At 42.1% G+C, this 17,593-nt stretch overlaps 2 protein-coding genes across 4 annotated transcripts in view; one reads left to right on the top strand and one right to left on the bottom strand.

The window, feature by feature from the left end:
- The first annotated feature begins 855 nt into the window (after positions 1 to 855).
- Positions 856 to 9,420, top strand: LOC309672354 (cilia- and flagella- associated protein 210-like). Of its 3 annotated transcripts, none has more exons than XR_014269234.1 (8): positions 856 to 1,169; positions 2,014 to 2,170; positions 3,222 to 3,361; positions 3,656 to 3,848; positions 4,420 to 4,584; positions 5,072 to 5,178; positions 6,794 to 7,386; positions 8,988 to 9,420. XR_014269234.1 is itself a non-coding variant. In XM_082483853.1 (7 exons), exons 1-6 carry the CDS (start codon positions 1,072 to 1,074, stop codon positions 5,156 to 5,158), a joined length of 840 nt encoding a protein of 279 aa, XP_082339979.1. In that variant the 5' UTR covers positions 857 to 1,071; the 3' UTR covers positions 5,159 to 5,178; positions 8,988 to 9,420. The 3 variants fall into 3 exon arrangements, 1 of the variants encoding a protein (XP_082339979.1); XR_014269235.1 differs by lacking the exon at positions 6,794 to 7,386 and adding an exon at positions 6,093 to 6,291; XM_082483853.1 differs by lacking the exon at positions 6,794 to 7,386 and having other exon boundaries at positions 857 to 1,169.
- A 5,945-nt stretch (positions 9,421 to 15,365) lies between these two features.
- Positions 15,366 to 17,593, bottom strand: part of PPIG (peptidylprolyl isomerase G) — a 28,306-nt gene continuing 26,078 nt past the window's right edge. Inside the window, exons 12-13 of the mRNA XM_082483480.1 lie at positions 16,905 to 17,041; positions 15,366 to 16,619 (exon numbers count right to left, since the gene is read on the bottom strand). Of these exons, the coding sequence (XP_082339606.1) occupies positions 15,500 to 16,619; positions 16,905 to 17,041 (1,257 nt within the window). The 3' untranslated portion in view covers positions 15,366 to 15,499. The remainder of the gene's footprint in view (positions 16,620 to 16,904; positions 17,042 to 17,593) is intronic.

Genomic DNA, 17,593 nt, shown 5'->3' with positions numbered 1-17,593 from the left:
AAACCACTTCTAAACCATGTCCCCAGGTACCACGTCTACCTTTTTTTTAAACACCTCCAGGGATGGCGAATCCACCACCTCCCTGGGGTAGCCTATTCCAGTGTTTAATAACCCTTTCAGTGAAAAAAAAATTCCTAGTATCCAATTTAAACCTCGCCTGGCATAACTTGAACCCATGTTCAAGATGGATGTACTCCCTCCTGACTGCAGCAGCCACCGCCTCGAGGAGTCTCTTCCTGGCAGGGCAAGGGAGGAACTTTGGGAAGGAAGGAGAGGACTGACCCCGGAGATCCTAAGGCGGCCAGGGACCTTCCTCTGGGAAAACTGCGCTCAGGGGCCACCCTTTAGGGTCAGGTAAAGGAACAGGCGAGTTTCCCACGTCCCCAGCCGCCGGCAGGCCTACCGGCACCAAGGTTACGCCTGAGGGGCGCAGCCCGCAGGGCCGGGCCGGACCAAAACGCCACACCACCGCCCGCGCGGAGCGGAGGCGAACCGGCGGGAAGAAAAGCCGCCGAGGTGGGAGCAGAAGGACCGAGGCTGAAGGGGGACGTTACAGCCTCTTACCGGGAACGGGTTCGCTACAGGGAAACGGGTGTTTCCCGAACCGGCTGCGGAGGAGGACGGCTTCCCCACGCCTGCGGCCGGTCAGGCCTTGGCCGGTCCGGGGCCTCCACGGTGACCACGGCCGCCGCCCAGCTCGGGCCGGACCGGGGAAGGTGGGAGGGAGGCGCCTCAGCCGCCGGGCGGGGCGGGGCCGGGCCTCCCTGCCTGAAAGAGCGGGCGGCGCCCAGCGGCAGCTCCCTGGGGCGGGGCGCAGTGCCGCGCGGCTGTAAGACCCGCGACTCAGCACGCGCCGTTCCGCCTTTGTCCTCTGCTGTTGTTGGCGCATAAGATAACGCCATTCTTCTCCGCTGCCTTTCTTCCCTCTCCGGGGGCGGAAGAAAGAGCCTCGACTTCCCGGGACAGTCGGGCCCGCACCGTGGGTGAGGAGCCGTCTCTGTCTCTCGGCAGACGTTGCCGCCGCCCGGAGAGGCGGGCGCGGAGCCGGGCCGCGGCGGCGAAGGGCCGACGATGGACCGCGAGGGGCCGGACGCCGCCCGGCGGGAGGCAGAGCTGGAGCACGGCCGTTACTTGGAGCGCCGGGCCGTGGCCCAGGAGCAGCTGGCGCAGTGAGTTCGGCCGCGCCGTCGGGAGTGGGGTTTGGATTAAAAAAAAAAATAATCTTCCTGTGGCCGGGTCCGGGCTGCCGAGGCCCGCCCGCACCGTCGGGGGGGGGGGGGGGGGGGGGGGGGGGGGGGGGTGCGGGCTGGGGAAGCAGGGCAGGCTCCGCGGCGGGGTGCCGCGCCCGGCGCTGGGTGACCGGCATTTTGTAACGCCTTGTCGCTCCGTACCCCCCCGCTCCGGGGTGGGGCTGAAAACTTGTCCCCTCTCCCCACCCCCCGTTTCGTCCGTGACCGTTCTCCCGCTTCAGAAACGTCTCTTGTTGCCAGTGGCTGTGTCTGTCCTAATAAATTGAACAAGAGAGTCTGTGTTCCGGTGCTGAGCGCGAGCGGCTTCTCCCCCTAAGGCAAAACTCTTTATTATTGCCGCTTCTCCCAGCCCGGAGCCATTCACACATCCAGCTAGCGCAGGCTGGCAACCATGGCTTGCTCAGCGCTGTGGCACTGCTTGGAAGACAGCTGGCAAAGGCCTAGCTTGTACAGGGAGTGGGCTGACAATTAAACAGGCTAATCAAATTCAATCTAATGTTGGAGTCCGTGAGTCCGTGTGCTGGTCATGTTTGCTTTTGGTAGTATAGGCTGAACCAGCACTAGGACTGAGCTTTGGACAAAAGATTTGCAGCGACCTTTTAAAAAACGCGATTCTACTTTTGGTCTCTGACATACTACGTTCACTTCAAAGTGTCTTTTTTTTTTTTACTGTTAAAAGTACCTGTAGATGTGCAGAATCCATATAAGTTCATTATTTCATGCACTCCCTAGCTCATTTATTCAATTGCTTTCCCCGATTCAGAATAAAGGAGCACAAGCATCAGGCAGATCTGGCCAAGCTGGAAGATAAAAGAGAAGGAGAACAAATACAGAGACTGCACCAATTGTACCAACTGGAAATTCAGAGAGGAAAAGAAAAGGAACAGGAGGAAAAAGCTGAACACCAGAGGCTGTATCGTGTAAGTAACAGGAAAGCAGACAGTTCAAAACGCTTGTTTCACCTTGGCTGCCTGCAGTGAAACAATAGCATTCATCTATCTAAATGGGCCTACTGGCAACAGGAGGTTTGTTGACGGCTTTAGTAGCATTGGATCATATGCCTACCCTGCCAGTTGCAGGCCATATCTTTCCTCTGTGCTTTTGAGAAAGGCCTCTTGGAAGCTGTAACGTGGCACCTGAGTTTTGACTGGTCTATGATGGAAAAAGCCTGCTATAGACAGCAAAGAGATTGTCGTTGACTTGAGAATTGGATTTAGGTTCCATGTACCTGCTCTTTAAGCCCATTTTCCTTTGTTAGGAAGAGGGAATAGCCTGAGTCTGAACATGACAATATCTTTTTAATGTGACTTTCCCTTTGTGATTGTAGAGGTTTAGAAAATTAGTCAAGACCTACTTAGCACACCTACTGTTCTCCTCCCCATGCCTGCTTGAGCAGGGAGACTTAAGTGGAGGTACTGGGATGATTCATTGGCATGTGAGACAGTTAAAGGAGAGAATTCCCACTGAAACCCTACTTGCTTTTTCCCCCTATACTTCTCACCTCAGTTACAGAAATTTTACAGCCTTTGCCCCCAACCTTGTATATGCAATGAAAGCTATATATACTTATAACTGCCATTTCTGCATGATTACAAAATGCTTTATGCCTTACATCTTTATGGTTCTACAGACTCTTACTGCTTACTGTTTGAGCCCTTCAGAGTCTGGGCTGTGTGAATGGTACATGGGATGGGAGCAGTACAGTTGGAGAAGTGGGGAAGTAGAGGAAAGAATATAACTTAAAGATACTGTGCTTGGGTTGGGCCTGCAACCAGATACTAATTTTACTTTTGTGGTAGTTTGTGGTAAGTAGGTCCTGAGAATTCTCTTCCATCTCTGGGTTTCTGTCTTCTATCGCTTCTCTGCTGATGCAACCAAAGAACTTACTATAAGCTAGGCCTGAAGTTTTTTTTTCCAGTTCATGTTTCAAAAATCTCATTCTACATAAAAAGTATTTTTCCATTTAAACAGGAATATGTGGCTGAACAGAAAATAATTAGAGCTGAAGAGAAACAAAAAGAAGATGATGATGATGATCGGATTAAGGCTTATATTAAAGGAAAAGAAATGATGGCTGATCTGACAAGAGAAAAAAATGCAGAGAGTAATAGGTGGGTCTAGGACTACAGTTTTCAGTGTTAAGATTCAAACTTGCAATTTAATTTTGTGACAAATGTAACTCTGAATTTTTATATCAGCAAAATCAGAACTTTGTGATGCAAGCATTTTTTCTGTAATTAGAACTTGAAAAAGAAGTAGAAAGTCCAGAAGAAATACCTACCAGTTCTAGTAGTAATTGGTGCTGTTGGGGGCGGAAGTGGGATTGCTGTCTCTGTTAGGAGCAATGCCACAGGTAATCTCAGCAGATAACCTGGTACGCTATGGTAGCTCATGTTCTTCTGCAGGCTAGTGCAGGAGCATAAGGACAAAGCTTTTGAAAAACTAACTGCACAGATGAATGACGCATGTAAGATTGAAGATGATCGTCTTGCTAGAGGAGCTGCAGAGGTAGAAGATGAATACCAAATGAAAAACAAAGAGACAGAAGCGAAAAAAAAGGCTGCCATTGAATCAATTGCTGAACACAGAGCCACTGTGGTAAGAAACCTAGCCTGTTCTTGCTCCCCTTTCTGTCATGTACTTGTACCTCTGAATACCTTTTAGAAACATCATAGATTCTACAGCTGTCTTGAATGAGGTCTACATGCAAGTTCTGACTTAGCAGCTGTCTCTCATGTTTACTATCTATAGTTTCAGAAGTAACTTCTTAAGAAAGGTGCAAGTGGTAGCTGTGATGATCCTCTTCCAAAAAATGAAAAGTTGGAAAGCTCTATAATTGTTGCTAATTTGTGCAAATATTTTCCAGACTCTGCACTGTTTACTCCAGCTGAGGAGCCTGGCACAGATCACAGCCGGTGGCTGGTGCCATGCATCAGCGTGCTTCATCACGTCCGCTGCCATCTTTCCTGGGGTCCTCTCTCCCTCTCCCACTTCTGTGTTAGGTGCACATCTGCCAGGGCTGCTGAAAACCCTGGGCTTGGACACTGGCCAGCCACAATGACCGTGCTTATCAGAATGCTGATACAGGGCTGCTTCTGCTGAAAGATACGACTTCCAGCTTAGGCTAGCTCCTTGGTTAACTTTTTTTGGTGTTTTTTGTAAAATACAGATGAAGATGAAGGTGGAAAAGGAGAGAGAGGAAAAAGCAGAGGATGAGAAGGATCGTAATCAGTGGATGACAGCAGATCGTGTCTACCTGGAAATGGAAAAAGCCAAGAAACAAAGACAACGTGACGCAAACATGGAAGTACAGAAAATTCAGATCCAGCAAATGGTAAATAGAAGATCTGTACCCTGTCAGCCCCTTCAGAAAGAAGCATGCATCTGAACCCATAGTACTAGATCTCCTGGGTGGGAGAGAAAGAGGAAGCTTGCTGTGGGTGTGATGTGCGCATTTTGTTTTTACCTGTGTACGCTGCAGCTGCTGATGTTGGGGACCAGCCTCCTGTCACAGCAGTAAAACAGAAGCCTCTTCCAGGCTGGCTTGGCTCATGCTGGTTGGGGAGGATCACCTGGGAGGGCTGGTAATAAGAAAAAGCTCAACAATGGCAGATCGCATCCTGGCCTGTCTCATGCCTTTTTTTCAGCCATGCCACTGCTGCTCTCTTATATCTTCTGGGCAGGTCACCAAAGAGCAGCAGCTAATGCTGATGTTCACTCAGCTGTTCAATGTGCCTTTTTTGTGGGGGATAGGGCAGGGAAGAGAAGTTAGAAGCGATGATGTTTGACAAGTATCAATTGACATCCCTTTTCTTCATCAGGCTGAAAAGCAGGCAAAAAAACAGCAGGAAAAGCAAGCAGATTTGGACTATGATGCTCAGAGAGAAGCTTCTTTTCGTAAGGATTGAGCATTTCGGCGATAAAGACGGTGAGTAACTGAATCAGTGCCATTACTGGATATAATTCTTATTCTTCTCTCCAAGCAAGAAACAAGATGTGGGCTTCCTAACCAGGGCAACTGCAAGAGTGGCAGAGCATATCCATGTGCAGTACTTCAAAAAAAAAAAAAAAAAAAAAAAAAAAAAAGGAGGGAGGCAAGGAAGGATGGCTGATGTAACAACATCCATGTTCCTCCTGCCAAATGTACAGGAGTCCCCAGCTTGCTCAGGGACTGAGCAAACACTTGGAATTGTATAGGAGCGTTATAGTTTGCACGCACCTCAAAGCACTGCCTGAGGGCAGGGCCAAGAACTCTCCTCAGAGCCAGCACAGACCCAAGTATTGTCTTGGTTGGTCAGTCCTGCTGGGGTCTGGGGTGCTGTGCTGTTTTTGGACAGCAGGACATGGCTGGGTGGAGCTGACTGACTCGCTGTACCCATATCAGTTAGTGTGGCCCATAAGGGGCTCAGTTGTGGGGTGAGGAAGTTGCATCATGGGTATCAAGTTCTCAGTAGCATGCGTTCCAGAGGTTTTGCCCAGAACAGCTCTAGCCTGGTGTCAGGGCTGAACGCCCATCACTGGTTGGAGCACAACTTCGCCTTAAGTTTCATCCAAAAGGATCCAGTTTGTGATTGCTCTGTAATGTGAACCAAAGCACAGTAAGTAGGAACAATGAAGAGACTTGTTTCAAAAACTCACTTCTGACCTAAACTAAAATGCTAACGCTGCTGCCCTATCAACTAAAAGTCACAGAGTTCTCTCCAATTATCTTGGAGTAATTGATTTTAGAAATGATATATTTAAACAAAATAGAGACATGGCAATTAACTTGTGAAATAGTCTCTAAATGTGTTTTTTCTTAGTTCACTAATGAAAAATTTATTTCCCTTCTCTCTGAGCTAGTGCTCCTTTTACTACTTGAAGCTTTTTTCAGCGAGCAGAAAGAATGGAAACTTTTAATAAAGCCTTTTGATCGCAAAAGCTGGAGCCCTGAGAAGAAGCATTGACTACAGCAGAAGCAGTGCTGAAATCTGCAGAGCTTGATAATGCTTCACATGAATCCCTAGGTGCATATTTGCACATGCTCACTACCATGCCACTGGTGAGTTAAATAGGGTTTAGTCTACCTCCACAGCAGCAAGAAGCAAGGTGGATTGCAGCCTCACTTCCTATTCAACTTCAAGAAACAGTTCTGCAGATTATGTATATCTGCGTTTGAAGCCTACAGCCTTCTTCCATGGGCCTTATACCCCTTTTACTTGAACGTCTACAGAAATATCAAACTTGAGTAGCAGAAAACAACTCTTCCTTTCAGTACACCTAGAGTGAAGTAGGAATCCTGTATAATTTTAAAGCACATTAGCTAAATATGGATTTAGTTACCCAAATTTGGCATGAATCATGATGTCACTTTATTCCATTGACTTTGAGGTGCACGTGCTTTGTGTGCTTGCTTTAAATGACTAAATCTGGTTAGTAATCCTCTGTAAAACTAGGCAAAAAAAAAAAACAACTTCACGTGTTTTAAGAACATGAAGAAATATTTGAGGTCCTGAAGTTTTCAGTGACGAAGCGTTTTGGTAACATTTCATTGTCTTTTACAGTTGTCCTACATGAAAGGCAAGAATGGAAAGCTGCTTGCAGGAATAATACAGAAGACTAAAATCAGTTTGATGTTTACAATATGTTGAAGAAAACAGGAAGACAAGACAGGGACTAGGCTAAGAGAACAGCTTCTTGTGCAAGTAGAAGCAGATGAAAGCTATTGAACAGACTGAGATGAGAAATAAACAGAGAAAGCTGGGCTCATTCAGTCTGGCAATGAGGAGACTAAGGAGTGATCTAATTAACAGCCTACAGCTGCTTGAAGGATAGTTACAAACACAGCAGAGCCAAACTCTTCTCAGCACAGTCAGGTGCTTGATACAACAAATTGTGACATGGGACATCAGGCTGAGTAGTCAGGGAAACCTGCTTCTCCAGGAGCACAGTGTGGTGGCACTGGGTCAGAATGGCCAGAGGTGGTGGAATCACCACCTATGAAGGCTTTAAAGATGTTCCGTGTAAGGCAGGAGGTTGGTCTAGCTGACCACCAGAGGTCCTTTTCAGCTACCACTTAAAGATGGCAACAAAATACAGGGAGATCAACTGCACCTGAAAGGAAATTGCTGACCTGGAAGAATCTGCTAATTGAGAGGTACCTCTAATGTAATGCCTAGCTTCACTGCTTGTCTTAGTTATTAGCTGAAGTTTTAATTAATAGTTAGCAAATCAGAATATGCTTTGAGAAATAATTTGGCTAGTAAACTTTAATGATTGATTTTGCTCAAAGAACCCTCTCAGATGGTCTGCTGCTTCAGGAAGTTGTAGCAGATGAGAAACATAATAGGTATTGGCCATGTTAGAAGGCCAAGACCGTAGAAATGTAAAGTAACCCTCAGACTGAAATGGAGACCTTAAATCAAACGGCATTTTTTCCATACCTGTCACCCAACTGTGGAAGTAGAGCAGCAACTTAAGTTTGAACATGTGGGCCTCCAGGGTCTAACATGGTATTCTCCCAACAGCAACACAACTGGTACCTGTGTGGCTGTGGTACCCGTGGAAGAAAGTGCTGTTGTCATGGATCTAATACAACTACCTAGGAAATGGAAGAGAGCAGCTTTCTAAAATGCGTCATATACTAAGGAAATTCGAGTTAACTCATTGCAGCTCTTCACTGTTAGGCAGCGTTGCAGGTTGCAGTTGCTAGTCTCGTTTTGCCACTGCTCAGCTCTAAGGAAGTTTGAAGAGGACACCGACCTGGAAACAAACTACCTGTGAACAGTGCATCCTTGTCTCTGATGCTGAATCTTCCTTCTTGTTCTGGCAGTGCATCTTTGAGAGAAGGAAAATTCACTACTTAAAAATAGCTCTCAACCCCCCCCCCCCCCCCCATTTCTGAAGGCTAAGATTTAAGAGGGAGTTGAAGTGAAGGCCAGAGGTGTGACAAGACCATATGAGATGTCATCTTTGGAATTACCTTAAATTCATTAATTTATATTTAAAATAAATGAAGTTGTGCTATAGGCTTTGTTAAACTTGTAATGCATGTAGTCATTCCTTTCACACTCCTGCACTGCCACCACTACAATCTAAGCTGCTCTTTGTTTTGGTGTGTCATGGCCTTTGGCATTAACATCTAGTTACCTAAGTGGATACATAAATGATTCAAACCTGCCTCCTAATCTGTTAAACCAGTCTCTAGAAAGCAGTCTTAAAAACATAGTTGTTCATAGCTGGTTGATACTGTCTTGCATAAACCAGCACGGCACCTTTTTCTGTGGGTTTCCTCATCTCCAATACACTATCCAGAAAAATGCACAATTCTCTTTATGCTGAAGGTCATGAATGTCAGAACTGCAGATCTGATAAAATTCAACATTATATCTCTGTTAACATAATAGTAATTGCCCCTGCTCCCCTCAAATGAAGAGCACCTGGTCTGACTCCTTTACTAGGTAAAGGAAGAACAGGCAAAGGTTAGAAAGCAGCAATAGCTACTGAGCAGACCAGAGACGGGATCAAAGGTATGAAACTACGAAGATCTGGGAAATACGAATCTAGCAACTGGTACAATGGCATAGTGGACAAGGGAGAAATTGGACTATCTTTGATAAAGCTTAGTGTTATGTTAATGCTCCAGGACAAGTATTTCTGCATTAGTTTCACTTACAACCTCTTAATACGTACACAGTTAATTGTACAGTAGTTACTAATTGTACAGGAAGACTTAAACTCTGTTTCTTTCTTCTGCAGAAATACATCTGACAACTACAGAAGTATCTACTAAGGACCAAGATGCTAGCCATTGTCTCCTTACAAGTTATCAGTACCTGCAAAACTTAGCAGTGCCCAACAACTGAAGCTAACTCTGGAGCAAGTTAGAAGACACACTGTTTGCCAGAACCTGCCTATGCTCAACTTTAGCTCAAGAAACAAGTACCACAGCTACAGCCATAGCTTGCAACTGCACCTGTAACTAGTTTATTATGGAACAAAGCAGTAGAGTTGCTTTCTAGGAAGTCAAGAGGTAACAACCAAAGGTAAACTATTGATTCGTCCATACTGTAATCCTCGAGTATTGCTGAGCCTCCAGGCTTAAAAAAAAAATTCTTACTGAACAAATAATAAAACTGAATAAGCTGTTTAAAAATATCTTTCTGTAATAATAAATCAATGTTGAGTGTGACAGTTTTCTACTTACTCTGGAGAACGCAGTGGAAAATAGGAACACTATCTAAAGTTGTGGCACTGGCTGAGTCTTTAATCCTTTATGGGAAGGAGATGTCTGCAGCAAGACTGTGTGTATCTAGCACTCAACCTTCTAAACTGACTGTAGGAAATGGGAAAAGTAGTTTCCTGCTTTCCCCTGAGCACTCTGCTGCCAGCACCGTCACGTTGCCAGGCTGGGATACTGGCATAGGTGACTTTTTGATCAGAACTTTTTCTTTCACTCTATTCTAAACTGACTGTAAGCTGTCCAACCGCTACATTTAAATTCACATCAAACAACAGGTAGTTCTGTAACTAGTGAAAACTATTCTGCTTCACGCACACAAAAAACCCCTGTTATATTTGTGTAAGTACAAGATCGAAGTTTGCAACTAGCAAAAAAATTAGTGATAAGCTTCATTACATGGCTGCATTTTATACATTACAGTATATGGATAGTGAATAGACTGTTATTTGTCATTCTGAAGTAGAAAGCTCTAATTCCATCTATAACTCAACACTATCATCCACTTTAGCATGCAACAAAAATCTGACTATCCACACCTTCAGTAAAAATGTGTAGATCTTTTTATCATCTGAAGAGGGAGTGTCCTGACATCAAATCGCCATACCTGGTAAACCTGTATACACAGTACTATCACTTTAAAAGGCTGGAGATTTGACACTCAGAAGCACACTTACACACACAGGTTGCACCATATGACTTAGAAGTGAATATTACTCTAAATACAGAAGATGCTAAGTAATACTGCAAGAAGCACACATAGCAGACATATGGAATATACTAACAAATATGCAAGAAAGCATTTATTTCTGAGAAGTACTTTAATACACAAGTTGTACATTACATATCAAGAACTCATTCTCCCAGCTGACAACTGGATTGTCTGTCCATCTGTTGGGAACTATTAATTACAAAATGTCCAAGAGACTGAGGTACTACATGCACAATGCTGCCTGTATAATTAACCACAATGCTTTCAGCTGCTGAAGGAAACCAATTATCAGCCAGTTCGTCTTACTGCTGATCATAAATTAACAGATCTCATTTTTTTCTAGTCCTCCCAACCATTCTTTTCATTAGCAGTTATGGCTATAGCCACACACTGACTATTTATGTACAGCTATAGGGATATGTACAGGATATGTCTAACTTCCTGCCAAAAATAGCAAGTTTCCTTAAGTGCTTTGCATGTTGCAGAATTTCAATTCAAAGTCAGTCTGCATATAGTTCAGTTTATTTAGTCCTTTTAATGTTAGTGTTAGAACATATGAATAAAAATATAAATTTTAAACCAATCGCATGAATATTTAGCAGTGTAAGATCTGTCCTCTGAACTAGCTCATGTTAACTGCCCTGTTAGTTTCATTTGAACAATGACTTTATGATTAAGGAAGGACACTAATTTAATTCTTTAATGAACCTTTATGTAGTTTTATATCTAAACTCACCACTTTTATTATATTCTATTACTGCTATTCCTTTTGTGAAATTTCATACTAAAATTGGAAAAATTATTTTGGTATGATAGCTTTTAAAAAAAAATAAGGTAGATGAATATTACTTTTTGCCTTTATGCAACACAAGTTTTGTTAGAATGGTGTTCCTAACGACATGAATTATTCAAGGATAAGAAATAAGAATTGTACTCAAAGGACATATGCAACAAAATGGAAAGCTAAAGTTTTATGTTTGGCAACTGCAGAATTGTACCAAATTCAAATTTTGCAAAATGCAGAGTTCACAGACTTTTTGATATGCATTTTCTTGAATAATTTATTTAAATACTGCATCAGGAAAATTACTATTTTCAGCGAAAGAAGGAAAGTGCAAGTAACTGTTCTTGACATTTCTATCACATTGACTCTAGAAGTGTGAAGACTAATTTTGTCACTGGTATCCTCCAGGTTAAGTTGACCAAAGGGCGGGGGGGGAAATAATCAAACCTCATGGCTGCTGCTAAAGTACTACTGCCTTTTCTCACAAAGTTGTTCTTCAAGTATTGGAGAGAGAGAATATATAGATGATTTAAAAGAGAGGTCTTTGATAAAGTATAGTATGTATATCTCTAAGTTTTCTATTATAAGAAAAGTCCTAAAAGCAGGGATGTACATTTTTGTCAATCAGACACGCAATGAGTCTACTATGCCCCTAGAGAGTGTGTCCAAAAATACTTTATTTCCTTCAATAAATCAACAATAAATCAACAGTTCCAGGAAAGGAGGCTAAAGGCCCGCTTCTTTTATGTTTACATTGATCTAAAATCAACTTGCCAGACTGACACCATTACAAATTAGAGACATTGTTAGGGAATTACTGCAAGTTCTTCAGGGCATCTGACAAAGACCACTATAAGGAAAGTCCATACTGTGTGATTTCAAGTAGCAAGTGAGAAGTTTCAGGTTAAAGTTTTGACAGCCAGATAGAACGAAGGCTTAGAATATAACCATAGCCTTTTTTTTTTTTTTTTTTTTTTTTAATTTTCCTAAAAAAACTGTAAACCCACACCCAAAACCAAAGCAACAAGTGAAACACTATGGCTATATCAAAGAATCGGCAAACAGCAACACATCTTTTACAGGCAATAGTGTCTACACAACCTTACATTATGTCCACCCACCCTCAGTAAGAATTTGTGCTTCCGAGTTGATGGCAGTACCCAGAAAATCCAACATCAAATAATAGTCTCTTTCTAATAAAGTTTAGAAAGCTACTGCCGATACTAAATTCAGCATTCCATGAATACATAAGCTATATGGTATTTGTAAAATGTCAGTTATCTATTGTCAATACAACCAAGAATGCACGTCTAACTTTTGGAAATTATTTCAAGCCTGTACATACACTTAACCGTATGCTTACACGGTTAGTCCAGTACTCCCTGCCCTCATTTTGCCTCGAGTCTTGAGGTTCACAAATTCTCTGGAGTAAGGTCAGTTCTGGGGTACTGACAGAAAAAGCCGTCCTCTACATGTACTACCTTTTTTCTCCCATTTGCAAGGAAAGGCCATAAGCATCGTTTCGGTTACCTCTGGTACACGTAAGTATTGCTTTCAAATACGCTTCCAGTTCCCTATGTTCCAAGCCAAAAGCCAACCACCTGTCACACGACTGCCAAAGCCAGCATTGAGCTACACTGTGACCACAGCACAAGGCAGTCACTGTGAACAGGAAAGCTCTGCCATTGAGGGAAGAAACTGTTCCGGGGCAGCAAGAGCAGTAGTTGGTGCCTCACAAGGCAGCAAGAGCTGACTGGTGCTTGGGGACTTCTTGATGTCCATGGGACCGTGCTTCAGTCCCACTGAATTTTTATCAGCATTCTCAATTTCCAGTTTGATAAAGAAAAGTACCAGTCTGGAAAATCCTCCCTCTTACAAGACTGCAATTGTTGTGTTTCAGTTTAAACAAAGTGATTGGCACTAAAACAATTTACCATCAAATACCATACAGGCCAGGCATGCACTCTTAAAGAGATGAAGTGCATCCCACATGTGCAATTAAAAGTATCCGTCTTCTTACAAAGTATATTAAAAACAAGAAAATGAGCTTTGTGCCACCAACTCAGATGAATTTTAACATGCTATGAAAGAATTAGAGCTCATTTAATTTGTACAAATAATTTTCTGAACTGTAACAAAGAAAAAATCCGTATGAAAGGGTATACAAGTGCATCTTTTGAAATAACTAGTTACACACAGCTGCAAACTACAATTGGATATAATCTCCATTTTGAGATTTTAAATTAAAGAGTTTGTAACATTTTTTAACAATCCCTATGGATTACCTTATTGCTGACTGTTTGCATTTTTTCCCCTCTTCTACACCAGAGCCAATATAGTTGAGGGTTTTTTATTTGTCTGCATGCTTATATGAGCTTCAGTGGTATCGGCAAGAATATTCTTAGTAGTGCAAACATACTTCTTCAGCAATAGTCTGCTTGTGTCAGCTACATAAAAAATAGTAAAAGAACACTGCAAACAGTTTTTAAATGAGACTCTAAAGCACACGGCATGCACAGCACAGTATAAATACACCAAAGAAGCCTTTGTCCAAGCCACCATACAATTCTCTTTAGCCTAACTTCCTAGCTTTTTCTTACTACAGTCCCTCAAAACAGGACAACAACTTCTCCAAAGTCATATAGAGCTCAGAGTGGCTTCACACAGAACAGGTCCGCCATGCAGGTCTTCGGTTCGCTCCTATAAGCTCTCTTAAGTAACAGCTACATCATCCACCCACACGTGGGCTTGGGAAGCTTTTTTTTTTTTTTTTTTTTTAAAAAACACATTCTGCATAGAATGACCGCTGCAATGCAAAATTCATACTAAAGCACGGGGGAAAAAAAAGTTGACAGCCAAAGCAGCTCCACACCAGCTCCGCTATTCTGCTAAGAAGTAACACTACATACTTCTAGTTCTCTTCCCTTAAAAAGGTTGCTTACGTTGTTCACAATCCTGTAGTTTCTTTTGCTTTCAAGACATAACTATTTGTTTTCCTTTAGCATAACAACTGTCTGGATCACAACCTCAAGCCAAGTTTCAGCAATTCTGCTCATCTGCTGTAGACACACACTGATCACAAAGGGGGTTATATAGCAAAAATGTTGACGTACTCATAACAAAGACAGTAAGAACAAGTTATGTCATACACTCAAAGATCTCCCCAAAAAATCAACTATTAAAATATTGTTTCGCTTTGACACAGCTTTACAATAATGCTTGTTACTTCTCTTCAGGAATTTCAAGACTTGCCAGCCTTTGGTGTAAATAGTTTAACGGACTGAAAGAGGTGTTGGAGTTTGTACCAAAGATACCCTCCTCTCAGCCACTACATTACACTGCCACATAATGGCTGCTCTCTTGTGATCGCACACATGCGAGCAACTCCAGCAGCAACACAAGCCAACCTCCTCCTCTTTCATAAGGAGGTGTGGTGGTGAGGAAGAAAGGGGGAGAATTCTCCTAGAGAGGAGAAGGCAGCAGAGAAGGGACAGAATAGGTTTGAGGAAGACACACACGTAGTAGAGAAGGAGGAGGAATGGACAGTGCAGTCTTTAGAATGAGGGGAGGCAAGGAGGAAAGCAAATTTTTGTTTAAAAAAAAAAAAAAAAAAAAAAAAGAAGAGCCTGTCTTAAAACATTGCTTGAAATTCTGCTTCAACTTCCCCAAAAAACACTACTGGAGAACTGCAATAGTTTTCTCACAGGCTGCTAAGCAGCGGCAAGAGTAGAAAGGATTTTCCTGGTTCCTTATTCTGACACCCACTGTGAATTCTGGTAAGCTGTTTCATCTCTCTGCATCCGTTAATTAGCAACTGAGGCGGGGTAGTCTGCAGCATCCAAACTGAACTTTCTGCAGTAGACAAACATGAAAACATGGAACAGAAAAAGGAGGTTACAGGGAAAAATTTACACTGATAAGCACTTCAAAAAAAAATTTTTTTTAGGACAGAAACAACTCCCAAACACAGATGACTGCCTTACAGCATGAATTAATTCTACTGTTGGCAGTGACAGAAGTACAAACAGTGAAGATCTACTTAATTAATTCACTTCATGATTACAAGAAAAGCCCTGCAATTTTCCTCTATAAATTAATTTCCTTAGGATTTATACCTACTGAAATACAGATGTAGCAACACTGGAGTGATGGACACCTTGCAACATTCTCCTAACTTTAAGATGACATGTAGTATACTTGCAGCTTTCTTCTTCACACATGAAACAAGCTTCTTCACAGGCAGCCATTGTTTGCACTAAACTAAGTTCATCAGGTAAAAAATAAACGCGGCATAGAAGCTACCTTTCTAGCTGCCAACACACAAGGATACATAAACCAATGAAATATTTAAAACACAGCACACTGTATTACACATATAATTTGTTTTTCATTTCAAGTTTATTAAAACTTTAGCAGTACAAATGATCCAGGTTTTAGATTATCAAAAGACCAAACTGAAGTCCACATCTTAAAAAAAGGCGTTCCCCAAAATGTCTCTCAAACTTTGAGACAATGGAAACATTAAGTCCACAAACTCATCCATGTCTGTCGTCATCTGTTCCAGGACTTGTTTCATTATCAGACTTTTTATCCTTACTAGGGGCACGATCTCTTTCCTGACTCTTTGATTTTTGGTTTATTTCTTTTTCTGCTGAGGATCTGGTCTTTTCCTTTTCTTTACTGCTGCGTGAATATGATTTTTTTGATTCTCTCTCTTTGCTACTTGTTCTCTTTTTTGAGTCTGGACTTCTATCCTGATCTCTACTAGACTTCTTATCTTTACTGGATTCAGGACTGCTACTTTCACGGCTTTTTGAACGCCTCTTCCTTTGGCTTTCAGTATCATTCCTCTTATATGAGCTTCTACTTTCTCTATTTGAATACCTCTCTCTGTTTCTGCTTTGACTTTCCTCCCTCTCTGAGCTCCTTGATTCTCTCCTCCTCCTACTTTCTCTTCCTCTGTATTTATCTGGTGTACCTCTCCTTTCTCTGCTTCTTGATCTTCCTCTTCTTCTTGTTTCTCTATCTCTATTCCTTGAATAGTCTTTACTTCTACTGCGATCTCTGTCTCTGCTTCTCGATCTTCCTCTCCTACCCCTATCTCGGCTTTTGCTTCGATCCCTTGTTCTACTGCTGGAACTATGTTTTCCTCTAGCATGCTCACGTTCTTTGCTTCTTGACTTACGTTTCTCCCTGTCTTTACTCTTCCTATGGTCTTGCTCATTACTTCTCGAGCCTGCCCTTTTACTTCTCTCCTTGCTCCTACTTCTTTCTTTATCTCTCCCTCTAGAATCATAGCGCTTTTCTTTTTCTCTACCCTTCTCATGGTCTCTCTCTTTGCTTCTTGATCTTACTCTCTTTTCATCATGTCTACTGTGCTTAGAGTCTCTTTCTTTACTTTTTGATTTCTCTCGGCTCTTACTATGGCTTCTAGATTTAGCTCTTCTCTTGGACTTGCTTTTGTTATGCTTGTCATCTTTTTCTGAATTCCTTCTTGTCTCCCTGTCTTTACTGCTAGATTTGTGATCTTTTTTCTTCTCCTTTTCCCCTCTTCTGCTTGGACTTTCAGAAACTTGTCTGTGGTCTGATATTTTTCTCTCTTTTCCTCTTCCTGGGCTTTTTTGATTATCTTTCTTGTTTTCATTTACTTCACTCCTTGGAGAGAGAAAGATAGAATTTTTTAAATATTTTGAATCCCCTTCAAAAAAATAAGTTGGAAGCGAGACAGCTTCACAACTGAATTTAAATCACGTTACATCATCTATATTAGTAACTATATATTTACAGTAGCATGATCAAAATCAGACACAGTTAAGCAATGGGATAACCAAGTTTTTTTGGGGGCGTAACTGTTATCAAATATCTAAGACAACAACTATTAATTACTTCTACTATATAAAAAAATTTCAATGCATGTACTCCGGAAAGAAATAAACTTACTTGTCCCCTTTTATCCATCTTTCTCCACTAGACACTCTCATTCTTTGAGCTCTTTGCATTTCTTGCCTCCAATGTGGAGGAGTTTCACTGCGTCGGAATCGATCTCTTGACCTGGATCTGGAAGGTGTCCGATAACGCTTGAAGGGAAAAAGAGAAAATTGGGTTTAAGTTTGAATTTCACATGCTGTGATAGCTAAGCAAGATTTTTATCCCTGGCAGTCGATTCTACACAGCACCTAACATGACACCTCACAAGTACATACCAAGTTTATATTGACAAGTTATTAATTTACTGAAACATATATTTGACATTCAGCTAAGGCAAGAATACAAAATGTCTGATCGAATAACTATTTTTAAGGTAACTTCAATTTCAGGACTTTTGTACTCTGCTGAGAGGTCTTCTCCTGTTGCTTTTAATTAGTGCAAATGCAACTCACTTTTCTAACAATGAAAATTCTTCCTAGCTTTGATAAGCAACATGAAAACAATACTTCATGCTTTTTCTTTAAGGTTTCTACTAAAAATTTGAGGGATAGAGACTTCTGTTACTAAAAACATTTGCGACAAGCAGCACACAACATATGGCTTCACAAAATCAGAAGAACCAATCTGACACCTTCCCTCCTGCCAAAAAGGGGAGAAGTCTTCCCCACATTTCTGGCACTGATGCCGTACTGGTTCTGGTG

The sequence above is a fragment of the Vanellus vanellus genome, assembly GCF_965231255.1.
Source record: "Vanellus vanellus genome assembly, chromosome: 5".
Classification (NCBI taxonomy): Eukaryota; Metazoa; Chordata; class Aves; order Charadriiformes; family Charadriidae; genus Vanellus; species Vanellus vanellus.
This window is presented reverse-complemented; position numbering and strand designations above follow the sequence as displayed.

Bases quoted from the DNA above. Each gene is read 5' to 3' on its own strand.
- LOC309672354 (XM_082483853.1), top strand. From the start codon at position 1,072: ATGGACCGCGAGGGGCCGGACGCCGCCCGGCGGGAGGCAGAGCTGGAG. The intron at 1,170-2,013 runs GTGAGTTCGGCC...TCCCCGATTCAG, and splicing joins GCCCAGGAGCAGCTGGCGCA to AATAAAGGAGCACAAGCATC. The intron at 3,849-4,419 runs GTAAGAAACCTA...TGTAAAATACAG, and splicing joins CTGAACACAGAGCCACTGTG to ATGAAGATGAAGGTGGAAAA.